Raw genomic sequence first — 15,231 nt, 5'->3', positions numbered from 1 at the left:
TGTGGACTGACGCGGGTCCCATGTGGACTGACGCGGTCCCATGTGGACTGATGTGGACTGACGCGGTCCCATGTGGACTGACGTGGACTGACGCGGGTCCCATGTGGACTGACGTGGACTGACGCGGTCCCATGTGGACTGACGCGGTCCCATGTGGACTGACGTGGACTGACGCGGGTCCAGTGGATTGACGCGGTCCCATGTGGACTGACGTGGACTGACGCGGTCCCGCGTGGACTGACGCGGTCCCATGTGGACTGACGTGGACTGACGCGGTCCCATGTGGACTGACGCGGTCCCATGTGGACTGACGCGGTCCCATGTGGACTGACGTGGTCCCATGTGGACTGACGTGGACTGACGCGGGTCCCATGTGGACTGACGTGGACTGACGCGGTCCCATGTGGACTGACGTGGACTGACGCGGTCCCATGTGGACTGACGTGGACTGACGCGGTCCCATGTGGACTGACGCGGTCCCATGTGGACTGACGCGGTCCCATGTGGACTGACGTGGACTGACGCGGTCCCATGTGGACTGACGTGGACTGACGCGGTCCCATGTGGACTGACGTGGACTGACGCGGGTCCCATGTGGACTGACGGGGGGCGGTCCCATGTGGACTGACGTGGACTGACGCGGTCCCGCGTGGACTGACGCGGTCCCGTGTGGACTGACGCGGTCCCATGTGGACTGACGTGGACTGACGCGGTCCCATGTGGACTGACGTGGACTGACGCGGTCCCATGTGGACTGACGCGGTCCCATGTGGACTGACGTGGACTGACGCGGTCCCATGTGGACTGACGTGGACTGACGCGGTCCCGTGTGGACTGACGCGGTCCCATGTGGACTGACGCGGTCCCATGTGGACTGACGTGGACTGACGCGGTCCCATGTGGACTGACGTGGACTGACGCGGTCCCATGTGGACTGACGCGGTCCCATGTGGACTGACGTGGACTGACGCGGTCCCATGTGGACTGACGTGGACTGACGCGGTCCCATGTGGACTGACGTGGACTGACGCGGTCCCATGTGGACTGACGTGGACTGACGCGGTCCCATGTGGACTGACGTGGACTGACGCGGTCCCATGTGGACTGACGCGGTCCCATGTGGACTGACGTGGACTGACGCGGTCCCGTGTGGACTGACGCGGTCCCATGTGGACTGACGCGGTCCCATGTGGACTGACGCGCGGTCCCATGTGGACTGACGTGGACTGACGCGGTCCCGTGTGGACTGACGTGGACTGACACGGTCCCATGTGGACTGACGTGGACTGACGCGGGTCCCATGTGGACTGACGTGGTCCCATGTGGACTGACGTGGACTGACGCGGTCCCATGTGGACTGACGTGGACTGACGCGGTCCCATGTGGACTGATGTGGACTGACGCGGTCCCATGTGGACTGACGTGGACTGACGCGGTCCCATGTGGACTGACGTGGACTGACGCGGTCCCATGTGGACTGACGTGGACTGACGCGGTCCCATGTGGACTGACGTGGACTGACGCGGTCCCATGTGGACTGACGCGGTCCCATGTGGACTGACGTGGACTGATGCGGTCCCATGTGGACTGACGTGGACTGACGCGGTCCCATGTGGACTGACGTGGACTGACGCGGGTCCCATGTGGACTGACGTGGACTGACGCGGTCCCATGTGGACTGACGTGGACTGACGCGGTCCCATGTGGACTGACGTGGACTGACGCGGTCCCATGTGGACTGACGTGGACTGACGCGGTCCCATGTGGACTGACGTGGTCCCATGTGGACTGACGTGGACTGACGCGGTCCCATGTGGACTGACGTGGACTGACGCGGTCCCATGTGGACTGACGCGGTCCCATGTGGACTGACGTGGACTGACGCGGTCCCATGTGGACTGACGTGGACTGACGCGGTCCCATGTGGACTGACGCGGTCCCATGTGGACTGACGTGGACTGATGCGGTCCCATGTGGACTGACGTGGACTGATGCGGTCCCATGTGGACTGACGTGGACTGACGCGGTCCCATGTGGACTGACGTGGACTGACGCGGTCCCATGTGGACTGACGTGGACTGACGCGGTCCCATGTGGACTGACGTGGACTGACGCGGTCCCATGTGGACTGACGTGGACTGACGCGGTCCCATGTGGACTGACGTGGACTGACGCGGTCCCATGTGGACTGACGTGGACTGACGCGGTCCCATGTGGACTGACGTGGACTGACGCGGTCCCATGTGGACTGACGTGGACTGACGCGGTCCCGTGTGGACTGACGTGGACTGACGCGGTCCCGTGTGGACTGACGTGGACTGACGCGGTCCCGTGTGGACTGACGTGGACTGACGCGGTCCCATGTGGACTGACGTGGACTGACGCGGTCCCATGTGGACTGACGTGGACTGACGCGGTCCCATGTGGACTGACGTGGACTGACGCGGTCCCATGTGGACTGACGTGGACTGACGCGGTCCCATGTGGACTGACGTGGACTGACGCGGTCCCATGTGGACTGACGTGGACTGACGCGGTCCCATGTGGACTGACGTGGACTGACGCGGTCCCATGTGGACTGACGTGGACTGACGCGGTCCCGTGTGGACTGACGTGGACTGACGCGGTCCCGTGTGGACTGACGTGGACTGACGCGGTCCCGTGTGGACTGACGTGGACTGACGCGGTCCCATGTGGACTGACGTGGACTGACGCGGTCCCATGTGGACTGACGTGGACTGACGCGGTCCCATGTGGACTGACGTGGACTGACGCGGTCCCATGTGGACTGACGTGGACTGACGCGGTCCCATGTGGACTGACGTGGTGTGATGTGATCCTTGTGTTTCTCAGCAGGTGTAACAGACTCCGCCCCTTTTCAACATGGCTTTGATCTCTCTGGAAGACCTCGAGGGATTGGATGATGAGCAGATGGATGATGACATCACTGACAACTCTGAACCAATGGATGAAGAGGACAGAGGCCGGCTGCTTTCACACTGGCAGGCTGTCGCCAGCACGCACCAGGTGACCGTTCCTGCAGGTGAGGGGGCGTGGCCAGTAGATGGGTGTTCCGCTAACATAGCTTCACTTGAAGCAACAAGATCTCTGAAGTGGTTCCAGCTCCCGTCGCAGCAATATTCTGCAAAGGGAAACAGAGTTGTGATCAATAAAGCGATGGCGACCAGCTGCTACGTTATCGTTTCTGTCGTCTGATTAATAAAGTTTCTGAATTCAGTCAGAAGACGCAGTCACATGATTACACACCGATCAATAAGCATCGCCGCTCCTGCCGTCTGTGTCCAAATCATTCGTTCAGTCAGACGATCATCCTGGAATCGTTCATTATTTCCCATGTAAATGTGGGATTGATCAGGTATTGATTAGTTGATTAGTAGTTAGTCACACTGACTGATAAAAGTGGTGATTTGATTATTGATTATTTTCGAGAAGAATGACTCAGAATTCCACCTGGTGGAACTTTTCTCCCAGAGTCTGTTTCAGTCCGTCAGACTTTCTCCGACCCGCCGCTGGAGTCTAACCAGTACCCGACCCGCCGCTGGAGTCTAACCAGTACCCCGACCCGCCTCTGGAGTCTAACCAGTACCCCGACCCGCCTCTGGAGTCTAACCAGTACCCGACCCGCCGCTGGAGTCTAACCAGTACCCCGACCCGCCTCTGGAGTCTAACCAGTACCCCGACCCGCCTCTGGAGTCTAACCAGTACCCCGACCCGCCGCTGGAGTCTAACCAGTACCCCGACCCGCCTCTGGAGTCTAACCAGTACCCCGACCCGCCTCTGGAGTCTAACCAGTACCCCGACCCGCCGCTGGAGTCTAACCAGTACCCCGACCCGCCTCTGGAGTCTAACCAGTACCCCGACCCGCCGCTGGAGTCTAACCAGTACCCCGACCCGCCGCTGGAGTCTAACCAGTACCCCGACCCGCCTCTGGAGTCTAACCAGTACCCCGACCCGCCTCTGGAGTCTAACCAGTACCCCGACCCGCCTCTGGAGTCTAACCAGTACCCGACCCGCCTCTGGAGTCTAACCAGTACCCCGACCCGCCTCTGGAGTCTAACCAGTACCCCGACCCGCCTCTGGAGTCTAACCAGTACCCCGACCCGCCTCTGGAGTCTAACCAGTACCCCGACCCGCCTCTGGAGTCTAACCAGTACCCCGACCCGCCTCTGGAGTCTAACCAGTACCCCGACCCGCCTCTGGAGTCTAACCAGTACCCCGACCCGCCTCTGGAGTCTAACCAGTACCCCGACCCGCCTCTGGAGTCTAACCAGTACCCCGACCCGCCTCTGGAGTCTAACCAGTACCCGACCCGCCTCTGGAGTCTAACCAGTACCCCGACCCGCCTCTGGAGTCTAACCAGTACCCCGACCCGCCTCTGGAGTCTAACCAGTACCCCGACCCGCCGCTGGAGTCTAACCAGTACCCCGACCCGCCGCTGGAGTCTAACCAGTACCCCGACCCGCCGCTGGAGTCTAACCAGTACCCCGACCCGCCTCTGGAGTCTAACCAGTACCCCGACCCGCCTCTGGAGTCTAACCAGTACCCCGACCCGCCTCTGGAGTCTAACCAGTACCCCGACCCGCCGCTGGAGTCTAACCAGTACCCCGACCCGCCTCTGGAGTCTAACCAGTACCCCGACCCGCCTCTGGAGTCTAACCAGTACCCCGACCCGCCTCTGGAGTCTAACCAGTACCCCGACCCGCCTCTGGAGTCTAACCAGTACCCGACCCGCCTCTGGAGTCTAACCAGTACCCCGACCCGCCTCTGGAGTCTAACCAGTACCCCGACCCGCCTCTGGAGTCTAACCAGTACCCCGACCCGCCTCTGGAGTCTAACCAGTACCCCGACCCGCCTCTGGAGTCTAACCAGTACCCCGACCCGCCTCTGGAGTCTAACCAGTACCCCGACCCGCCTCTGGAGTCTAACCAGTACCCCGACCCGCCGCTGGAGTCTAACCAGTACCCCGACCCGCCTCTGGAGTCTAACCAGTACCCCGACCCGCCGCTGGAGTCTAACCAGTACCCGACCCGCCTCTGGAGTCTAACCAGTACCCGACCCGCCGCTGGAGTCTAACCAGTACCCGACCCGCCTCTGGAGTCTAACCAGTACCCCGACCCGCCTCTGGAGTCTAACCAGTACCCGACCCGCCGCTGGAGTCTAACCAGTACCCGACCCGCCTCTGGAGTCTAACCAGTACCCGACCCGCCGCTGGAGTCTAACCAGTACCCGACCCGCCTCTGGAGTCTAACCAGTACCCCGACCCGCCTCTGGAGTCTAACCAGTACCCGACCCGCCTCTGGAGTCTAACCAGTACCCCGACCCGCCTCTGGAGTCTAACCAGTACCCGACCCGCCTCTGGAGTCTAACCAGTACCCGACCCGCCTCTGGAGTCTAACCAGTACCCGACCCGCCGCTGGAGTCTAACCAGTACCCCGACCCGCCTCTGGAGTCTAACCAGTACCCCGACCCGCCGCTGGAGTCTAACCAGTACCCCGACCCGCCTCTGGAGTCTAACCAGTACCCCGACCCGCCTCTGGAGTCTAACCAGTACCCGACCCGCCACTGGAGTCTAACCAGTACCCCGACCCGCCTCTGGAGTCTAACCAGTACCCGACCCGCCTCTGGAGTCTAACCAGTACCCCGACCCGCCTCTGGAGTCTAACCAGTACCCCGACCCGCCGCTGGAGTCTAACCAGTACCCCGACCCGCCGCTGGAGTCTAACCAGTACCCGACCCGCCTCTGGAGTGTAACCAGTACCCCGACCCGCCGCTGGAGTCTAACCAGTACCCCGACCCGCCTCTGGAGTCTAACCAGTACCCGACCCGCCTCTGGAGTGTAACCAGTACCCCGACCCGCCGCTGGAGTCTAACCAGTACCCGACCCGCCTCTGGAGTCTAACCAGTACCCCGACCCGCCTCTGGAGTCTAACCAGTACCCCGACCCGCCTCTGGAGTCTAACCAGTACCCGACCCGCCACTGGAGTCTAACCAGTACCCGACCCGCCTCTGGAGTCTAACCAGTACCCCGACCCGCCGCTGGAGTCTAACCAGTACCCCGACCCGCCTCTGGAGTCTAACCAGTACCCCGACCCGCCTCTGGAGTCTAACCAGTACCCGACCCGCCTCTGGAGTCTAACCAGTACCCGACCCGCCTCTGGAGTCTAACCAGTACCCCGACCCGCCTCTGGAGTCTAACCAGTACCCCGACCCGCCTCTGGAGTCTAACCAGTACCCGACCCGCCTCTGGAGTCTAACCAGTACCCCGACCCGCCGCTGGAGTCTAACCAGTACCCCGACCCGCCTCTGGAGTCTAACCAGTACCCGACCCGCCTCTGGAGTCTAACCAGTACCCCGACCCGCCGCTGGAGTCTAACCAGTACCCCGACCCGCCTCTGGAGTCTAACCAGTACCCCGACCCGCCTCTGGAGTCTAACCAGTACCCCGACCCGCCTCTGGAGTCTAACCAGTACCCCGACCCGCCTCTGGAGTCTAACCAGTACCCCGACCCGCCGCTGGAGTCTAACCAGTACCCCGACCCGCCTCTGGAGTCTAACCAGTACCCCGACCCGCCTCTGGAGTCTAACCAGTACCCCGACCCGCCTCTGGAGTCTAACCAGTACCCGACCCGCCTCTGGAGTCTAACCAGTACCCCGACCCGCCGCTGGAGTCTAACCAGTACCCGACCCGCCTCTGGAGTCTAACCAGTACCCGACCCGCCTCTGGAGTCTAACCAGTACCCCGACCCGCCGCTGGAGTCTAACCAGTACCCGACCCGCCTCTGGAGTCTAACCAGTACCCCGACCCGCCGCTGGAGTGTAACCAGTACCCGACCCGCCTCTGGAGTCTAACCAGTACCCGACCCGCCGCTGGAGTCTAACCAGTACCCGACCCGCCGCTGGAGTCTAACCAGTACCCGACCCGCCTCTGGAGTCTAACCAGTACCCGACCCGCCTCTGGAGTCTAACCAGTACCCGACCCGCCGCTGGAGTCTAACCAGTACCCGACCCGCCTCTGGAGTCTAACCAGTACCCGACCCGCCGCTGGAGTCTAACCAGTACCCGACCCGCCTCTGGAGTCTAACCAGTACCCGACCCGCCGCTGGAGTCTAACCAGTACCCCGACCCGCCTCTGGAGTCTAACCAGTACCCGACCCGCCGCTGGAGTCTAACCAGTACCCCGACCCGCCTCTGGAGTCTAACCAGTACCCCGACCCGCCACTGGAGTCTAACCAGTACCCCGACCCGCCGCTGGAGTCTAACCAGTACCCCGACCCGCCTCTGGAGTCTAACCAGTACCCCGACCCGCCTCTGGAGTGTAACCAGTACCCGACCCGCCTCTGGAGTCTAACCAGTACCCGACCCGCCTCTGGAGTCTAACCAGTACCCGACCCGCCTCTGGAGTCTAACCAGTACCCGACCCGCCACTGGAGTCTAACCAGTACCCCGACCCGCCTCTGGAGTCTAACCAGTACCCCGACCCGCCTCTGGAGTCTAACCAGTACCCGACCCGCCACTGGAGTCTAACCAGTACCCCGACCCGCCACTGGAGTCTAACCAGTACCCCGACCCGCCTCTGGAGTGTAACCAGTACCCGACCCGCCTCTGGAGTCTAACCAGTACCCCGACCCGCCGCTGGAGCGCTGGCCCACCTGCCGGCTCGCTCTGCTGCATCAGTTACCATGGTTACTCAGATCCTGAACCGAACTCCTGGATCCTGAAAAACCCATCCGGACCACCTTCGTGTTTATCTCACCAGAAATAACTCGTTTAAAACAAAACAAAACTGTTAACTTTATTTTGAAAACTCAGCCAGAAACAGGAAGTGCTGGAGGTCAGGTGACAGACCTGTTTGTTCTGTTCCAGAAATGACCGGACCGATCCAGGAGATGACCCGAAATAACCAGCAGAGGGAGCCGCTCCCCTTCACACCGATCTTCGCCCACACCAAGGTACGACCCGGGACCAGAACCTGCTACCGGACCCGAACCGGGAACCAGATTGGAACCTGCTAAAGACATACATACATGAATATTCCTGAAGATTTAAGAGTGTCTCCCATCTGTGTTCCATGTCTTCACCTGTCCTCTGGTCCGGTCCATGTCCTCCGGTCTGGTCCGTGTCTCCCGGTCCGGTCCGGCCCGTGCGTCCAGATGGGGGAGGTCCAGTACGAGGAACGGGTGTACCCGGCGGGGAACTGGGCCAGCGTGATGCGAGGAGAAGATCTGTACGAGCAGAGCATCTCGATGGGCTTCATGAAACTGATGCGCTTCATCTGCAAGGAGAATTCTGCAGGTGAGGCTCCGCCCCTTCCGTCTCAATCATCCAGGTGTCGTCACTGATTGGCTGATTTACAGGAAGACACCTGGGCATGACCGTACCTGTGGTCAGTAACATTCACATGATGGAGGATGGAAAGTTGTTTGAACGAGACGTGGAGACGGCGTTCTTCCTGCCTGCCGAGTTCCAGAGCAGTCCGCCCCGATCCTCAGACACTGACATCACCATAATCTACCGAGAGCCAATCAGAGTGGTCGCCAGGTGAGGTGGTCATTTAGGTGAATAAAAGGTAGATCCATGTGATCGTTGTGTCCGACATGCTGCTCTCTGATTGGCTGACAGGACATTCTATGGGACGACTACAGAGGAGACAGTCGGCCATCAGATCCGGCTTCTGTGGGAAATACTGGAATTTGGCGAGCACTTCTACCGGGACCGCTACACGGTCGCCGTGTACGACAACCCGGGTGTCCCAGGGCGCCGAAACGAGATCTGGTTCATCCGGAGAGACCCGTAGACGCCTGCCTTGCATTGACTGACTGAATCCATCCATTCACATTTTTCCTCCGTCAGACTGACCACCCCATTGGCCCACGTCACTGCAAGTCACATCTGATTGGCTAGTCTGATACAAAACCAGTGACATCACTTCCTGTTCCTGTTAAACTACCAGTTTAAACCAACAAGGAAGTGATCAGGCTGCCGACTTGGCCCGATCGCTCATCAAAACGCCACCTCGCCAACATGCTCTTAGCGCACCCTGAAGACGGCCGGCACACCATCAGAGTCCACTCTCCGTATCGACGAAACATCGGCAGGCAGTGAGGTAACGTGGGCGGGGCCTGTTGAGCACTTCTTCTGCACGTGCTCAGTCTATGTATCAATAAGTGAAGTTATTGAGCAGGTTGAACTTTTTGGACGGAGATCGAAACCGGTTTCGGCTGCATTCTGGTGGGTTTTTTTCTGTACAAATAAATCTAAATAAACCTGAACAGACTCACACTAACCTCTCTGTAACTGTGTGGATCCGCCGTTGCCATGGAAACAGGCCAAAACAACACAAAGACAGAACTAAAAACTTTATTTACAAAAAACGGGTTTTACAGACAAAATAACCTCAATGTAAGATGAAACAAAAGAAACGGGGGGCGTGGCTTAGTTGTGGCGTCATCAGCTTAGATCAGATCAGCAACTGCGGAGACAAAATGGACAAGCGGGTGTTAGTGGCGCTGCAGCATTGCCACGGAAACAGCACCTGCTCTCTGTTTGGCCAGTTCGTACCGTTCATGGGCATCTCATCGATCTGGGTGGAGTAGTACTGCTCGATGTCGCGCAGGATCCTGATGTCATCATTCTTCACGAAGTTGATGGCCACGCCCTTCCTGCCGTAACGACCCGAACGACCAATCCTGGAGGAGATCACAGGTGACATCATAAACGGACAGAAAGTGTTCAGAAAGACTAGTTGTGATTGGTTCCTTACGAAGAAAGTGCTGCGGGAACAAATGGCAGAGAGCCGTGACCAGGTGAGACGAGGTGTCTACGGGTGTGACCAGGTGAGAGCAGGTGTCTACGGGTGTGACCAGGTGAGAGCAGGTGTCTACGGGTGTGACCAGGTGAGAGCAGGTGTCTACGGGTGTGACCAGGTGAGACGAGGTGTCTACGGGTGTGACCAGGTGAGAGCAGGTGTCTACGGGTGTGACCAGGTGAGACTAGGTGTCTACGGGTGTGACCAGGTGAGAGCAGGTGTCTACGGGTGTGACCAGGTGAGATGAGGTGTCTACGGGTGTGACCAGGTGAGAGCAGGTGTCTACGGGTGTGACCAGGTGAGACTAGGTGTCTACGGGTGTGACCAGGTGAGACTAGGTGTCTACGGGTGTGACCAGGTGAGAGCAGGTGTCTACGGGTGTGACCAGGTGAGACTAGGTGTCTACGGGTGTGACCAGCTGAGACTAGGTGTCTACGGGTGTGACCAGGTGAGACTAGGTGTCTACGGGTGTGACCAGGTGAGACTAGGTGTCTACGGGTGTGACCAGGTGAGAGCAGGTGTCTACGGGTGTGACCAGGTGAGACTAGGTGTCTACGGGTGTGACCAGCTGAGACTAGGTGTCTACGGGTGTGACCAGGTGAGAGCAGGTGTCTACGGGTGTGACCAGGTGAGACTAGGTGTCTACGGGTGTGACCAGGTGAGAGCAGGTGTCTACGGGTGTGACCAGGTGAGACTAGGTGTCTACGGGTGTGACCAGGTGAGACCAGGTGTCTACGGGTGTGACCAGGTGAGAGCAGGTGTCTACGGGTGTGACCAGGTGAGAGCAGGTGTCTACGGGTGTGACCAGGTGAGACTAGGTGTCTATGGGTGTGACCAGGTGAGACTAGGTGTCTACGGGTGTGACCAGGTGAGAGCAGGTGTGACCAGGTGAGACTAGGTGTCTACGGGTGTGACCAGGTGAGAGCAGGTGAGACTAGGTGTCTACGGGTGTGACCAGGTGAGAGCAGGTGTGACCAGGTGAGACTAGGTGTCTACGGGTGTGACCAGGTGAGACTAGGTGTCTACGGGTGTGACCAGGTGAGAGCAGGTGTGACCAGGTGAGACTAGGTGTCTACGGGTGTGACCAGGTGAGACTAGGTGTCTACGGGTGTGACCAGGTGTGACCAGGTGAGACTAGGTGTCTACGGGTGTGACCAGGTGAGACTAGGTGTCTACGGGTGTGACCAGGTGAGAGCAGGTGTGACCAGGTGAGACTAGGTGTCTACGGGTGTGACCAGGTGAGAGCAGGTGAGACTAGGTGTCTACGGGTGTGACCAGGTGAGAGCAGGTGTGACCAGGTGAGACTAGGTGTCTACGGGTGTGACCAGGTGAGACTAGGTGTCTACGGGTGTGACCAGGTGAGAGCAGGTGTGACCAGGTGAGACTAGGTGTCTACGGGTGTGACCAGGTGAGACTAGGTGTCTACGGGTGTGACCAGGTGTGACCAGGTGAGACTAGGTGTCTACGGGTGTGACCAGGTGAGACTAGGTGTCTACGGGTGTGACCAGGTGAGAGCAGGTGTGACCAGGTGAGACTAGGTGTCTACGGGTGTGACCAGGTGAGACTAGGTGACACTAGGTGTCTACGGGTGTGACCAGGTGAGACTAGGTGTCTACGGGTGTGACCAGGTGACACTAGGTGTCTACGGGTGTGACCAGGTGACACTAGGTGTCTACGGGTGTGACCAGGTGACACTAGGTGTCTACGGGTGTGACCAGGTGTCTACGGGTGTGACCAGGTGTGACCAGGTGTCTATGGGTGTGACCAGGTGAGAGCAGGTGAGACTAGGTGTCTACGGGTGTGACCAGGTGAGACGAGGTGTCTACGGGTGTGACCAGGTGAGACTAGGTGTCTACGGGTGTGACCAGGTGAGACTAGGTGTCTACGGGTGTGACCAGCTGAGACTAGGTGTCTACGGGTGTGACCAGCTCAGACTAGGTGTCTACGGGTGTGACCAGGTGAGACTAGGTGTCTACGGGTGTGACCAGGTGAGAGCAGGTGTCTACGGGTGTGACCAGGTGAGACTAGGTGTCTACGGGTGTGACCAGGTGAGAGCAGGTGTGACCAGGTGAGACTAGGTGTCTACGGGTGTGACCAGGTGAGACTAGGTGTCTACGGGTGTGACCAGGTGAGACTAGGTGTCTACGGGTGTGACCAGGTGACACTAGGTGTCTACGGGTGTGACCAGGTGACACTAGGTGTCTAAGGGTGTGACCAGGTGAGACGAGGTGTCTACGGGTGTGACCAGGTGAGACTAGGTGTCTACGGGTGTGACCAGCTGAGACTAGGTGTCTACGGGTGTGACCAGCTGAGACTAGGTGTCTACGGGTGTGACCAGGTGAGACTAGGTGTCTACGGGTGTGACCAGGTGAGACTAGGTGTCTACGGGTGTGACCAGGTGAGAGCAGGTGTCTACGGGTGTGACCAGGTGAGACTAGGTGTCTACGGGTGTGACCAGGTGAGACTAGGTGTCTACGGGTGTGACCAGGTGAGACTAGGTGTCTACGGGTGTGACCAGGTGAGACGAGGTGTCTACGGGTGTGACCAGCTGAGACGAGGTGTCTACGGGTGTGACCAGCTGAGACGAGGTGTCTACGGGTGTGACCAGGTGAGAGCAGGTGAGACTAGGTGTCTACGGGTGTGACCAGGTGAGAGCAGGTGAGACTAGGTGTCTACGGGTGTGACCAGGTGAGAGCAGGTGAGACTAGGTGTCTACGGGTGTGACCAGGTGAGACTAGGTGTCTACGGGTGTGACCAGGTGAGAGCAGGTGAGACTAGGTGTCTACGGGTGTGACCAGGTGAGACTAGGTGTCTACGGGTGTGACCAGGTGAGAGCAGGTGTGACTAGGTGTCTACGGGTGTGACCAGGTGAGAGCAGGTGAGACTAGGTGTCTACGGGTGTGACCAGGTGAGAGCAGGTGAGACTAGGTGTCTACGGGTGTGGCCAGGTGAGAGCAGGTGTGACCAGGTGAGACTAGGTGTCTACGGGTGTGACCAGGTGAGAGCAGGTGTGACTAGGTGTCTACGGGTGTGACCAGGTGAGAGCAGGTGAGACTAGGTGTCTACGGGTGTGACCAGGTGAGAGCAGGTGTGACCAGGTGAGACTAGGTGTCTACGGGTGTGACCAGGTGAGAGCAGGTGTGACTAGGTGTCTACGGGTGTGACCAGGTGAGAGCAGGTGTGACTAGGTGTCTACGGGTGTGACCAGGTGAGAGCAGGTGAGACTAGGTGTCTACGGGTGTGACCAGGTGAGAGCAGGTGTGACTAGGTGTCTACGGGTGTGACCAGGTGAGAGCAGGTGTGACTAGGTGTCTACGGGTGTGACCAGGTGAGAGCAGGTGTGACTAGGTGTCTACGGGTGTGACCAGGTGAGAGCAGGTGAGACTAGGTGTCTACGGGTGTGACCAGGTGAGAGCAGGTGAGACTAGGTGTCTACGGGTGTGACCAGGTGAGAGCAGGTGTGACTAGGTGTCTACGGGTGTGACCAGGTGAGAACAGGTGAGACTAGGTGTCTACGGGTGTGACCAGGTGTGACTAAGTGTGTACAGGTGTGTACCTGTGGATGTAGAGCTCTCTGTTGTTGGGCAGGTCATAGTTGATGATGAGGGACACCTGGGGGACGTCCAGACCTCGAGCCCACACATCGGTGGAGATCAGCACACGACTGAAACCGACATTAAGTTCTATTACAACATGATCTAGTGTGTACGTATGTGCACGTGCAGGTGTGCGTCACCTGGCCCCGGATCTGAACTCCTTCATGATGGACTCCCTCTCCTTCTGCGGCATGTCTCCATGCATGGAGGACACGGTGAAGTTGGCCTCCCTCATCTTCTCTGTCAGCCAGTCCACCTGCAGCAGGAAACACCTTCAGACCACGTTTCCCACAATCCTTTGCTGCTGCAAGCCCCACCTTTCCCTCCACAAAGGTTCGATTCTGCCTCAGAACCAGAACCACGTTGCTTCTTTGATCCGTAGGATGACCATTCCATCATATTTGGCGGCCATGTTGGGAATTAGTTGCCATGGTAACCGGAATATTAATGTCTCAATATGATAATTGGTTGTGATGCGATGCTTCCATGGCAACTTAAAGACCTGAAGAACCTGAAGGCAACCGATGGTGCCCCGCTAGCGGTTCTGGTCAGGTGTAGAAGCCCCGGTTCGGACACTGAAGTATAAACTTCAATGGTGATGTTGTGTGCCCTCATTCAATGACGGGAATAAATTAATGATGTCACAAAACATCAAGAGTGGAATGAAGTGTGATACACTGATATTGTGATGTTGTGTGCCTTCATTTAATTTCTATGTAACTGCCTACGTGCAGCGGTGCACGGCTGCATCCTGTAAAACAACTGTTTGCTTTATGAAAGGTCATGAGAATGTTGAGAGGACTCAATAACAGCTGAGTCTTGCTGTGTGTGTGTTGTGGGGAAGTTTGGCCACCTCTCTACCTGCTCGCGCACGGTGTTGTTTGTGCATGGGTATAAAGCAGGGAAGTCTCGGACTTCGGTGGAGTCTGCTGCGGGTCTATCTGATCAGGACGCCCAGCTGGTTTTGGCACTCTCTACCGGGGTTGTGGGCTCCCCAACCTATCGCGTTACGGTAAGAGCTGGAAACTGAAAAGTGCCTTAACTGATGTGTTGCTTACTCTTGTGCTGCAAGATTAATAAAACGCTGAGTTAATCATTGGGCAGAGAGTTTGTGTGTTCATTATTTGCCGACTTCCTACGATCCTGCAAGATAAATAAAAGTGTTTCATTACAGACACCAACCTTCCTCTTGGTGTTGCAGAAAATGACGGCCTGGGTGATGGTCAGCGTGTCGTACAGGTCACACAGCGTGTCAAATTTCCACTCCTCCCTCTCCACGGCAACGAAGAACTGCTTGATTCCCTCCAGAGTCAGCTCATCACTGAGGCCGAGAGACATTCACCACACAGAGAGAGAGAGAGAGTTATAAAAGGTCCTTTATTTCAGCCAACGAAAGAAAAGATCCCCTTTGCAACAACAAGAGGGGGGGTTCTCTGTCACTGAACACAGAACGTTCTAAATATACATATATATACATACATAAATATATATATATATATACATACATAAATATATATATATATATACATACATAAATATATATATACACATACATATATATATACACATACATATATATATATATACATATATATATATATATACACATACATATATACATACATAAATATATATACATATACATATATATATATACACATACATACATATATATATATATATATATATATATATATATACATACACATACATATATACATATATATATATATATATACATACATAAATATATATACATATACATATATATATATATATACACATACATATATACATATATATATATATA

The 15,231-nt window shown here is 57.2% G+C and overlaps 2 protein-coding genes across 2 annotated transcripts; one reads left to right on the top strand and one right to left on the bottom strand.

The window, feature by feature from the left end:
* Positions 1 to 2,858: 2,858 nt before the first annotated feature.
* soul4 (heme-binding protein soul4) lies at positions 2,859 to 9,259 on the top strand. The gene is made up of 5 exons (XM_079264256.1): positions 2,859 to 3,043; positions 7,884 to 7,969; positions 8,171 to 8,312; positions 8,375 to 8,558; positions 8,640 to 9,259. Exons 1-5 carry the CDS (start codon positions 2,884 to 2,886, stop codon positions 8,812 to 8,814), a joined length of 747 nt encoding a protein of 248 aa, XP_079120382.1. The 5' UTR covers positions 2,859 to 2,883; the 3' UTR covers positions 8,815 to 9,259.
* Positions 9,260 to 9,361: 102 nt separating this feature from the next.
* LOC306774259 (eukaryotic initiation factor 4A-III) lies at positions 9,362 to 14,742 on the bottom strand (the record flags this gene model as incomplete). Its single annotated transcript, XM_079264257.1, has 5 exons — positions 9,362 to 9,489; positions 9,579 to 9,706; positions 13,382 to 13,489; positions 13,562 to 13,677; positions 14,604 to 14,742. Coding segments are annotated over 5 exons (508 nt in total), but the record flags the coding sequence as incomplete, so codon positions are not given.
* Between the last annotated feature and the right edge of the window lie 489 nt (positions 14,743 to 15,231).

Source organism: Telmatherina bonti (assembly GCF_933228915.1).
Source record: "Telmatherina bonti genome assembly, contig: scaffold_277, whole genome shotgun sequence".
Lineage (NCBI taxonomy): Eukaryota > Metazoa > Chordata > Actinopteri > Atheriniformes > Telmatherinidae > Telmatherina > Telmatherina bonti.
This window is presented reverse-complemented; position numbering and strand designations above follow the sequence as displayed.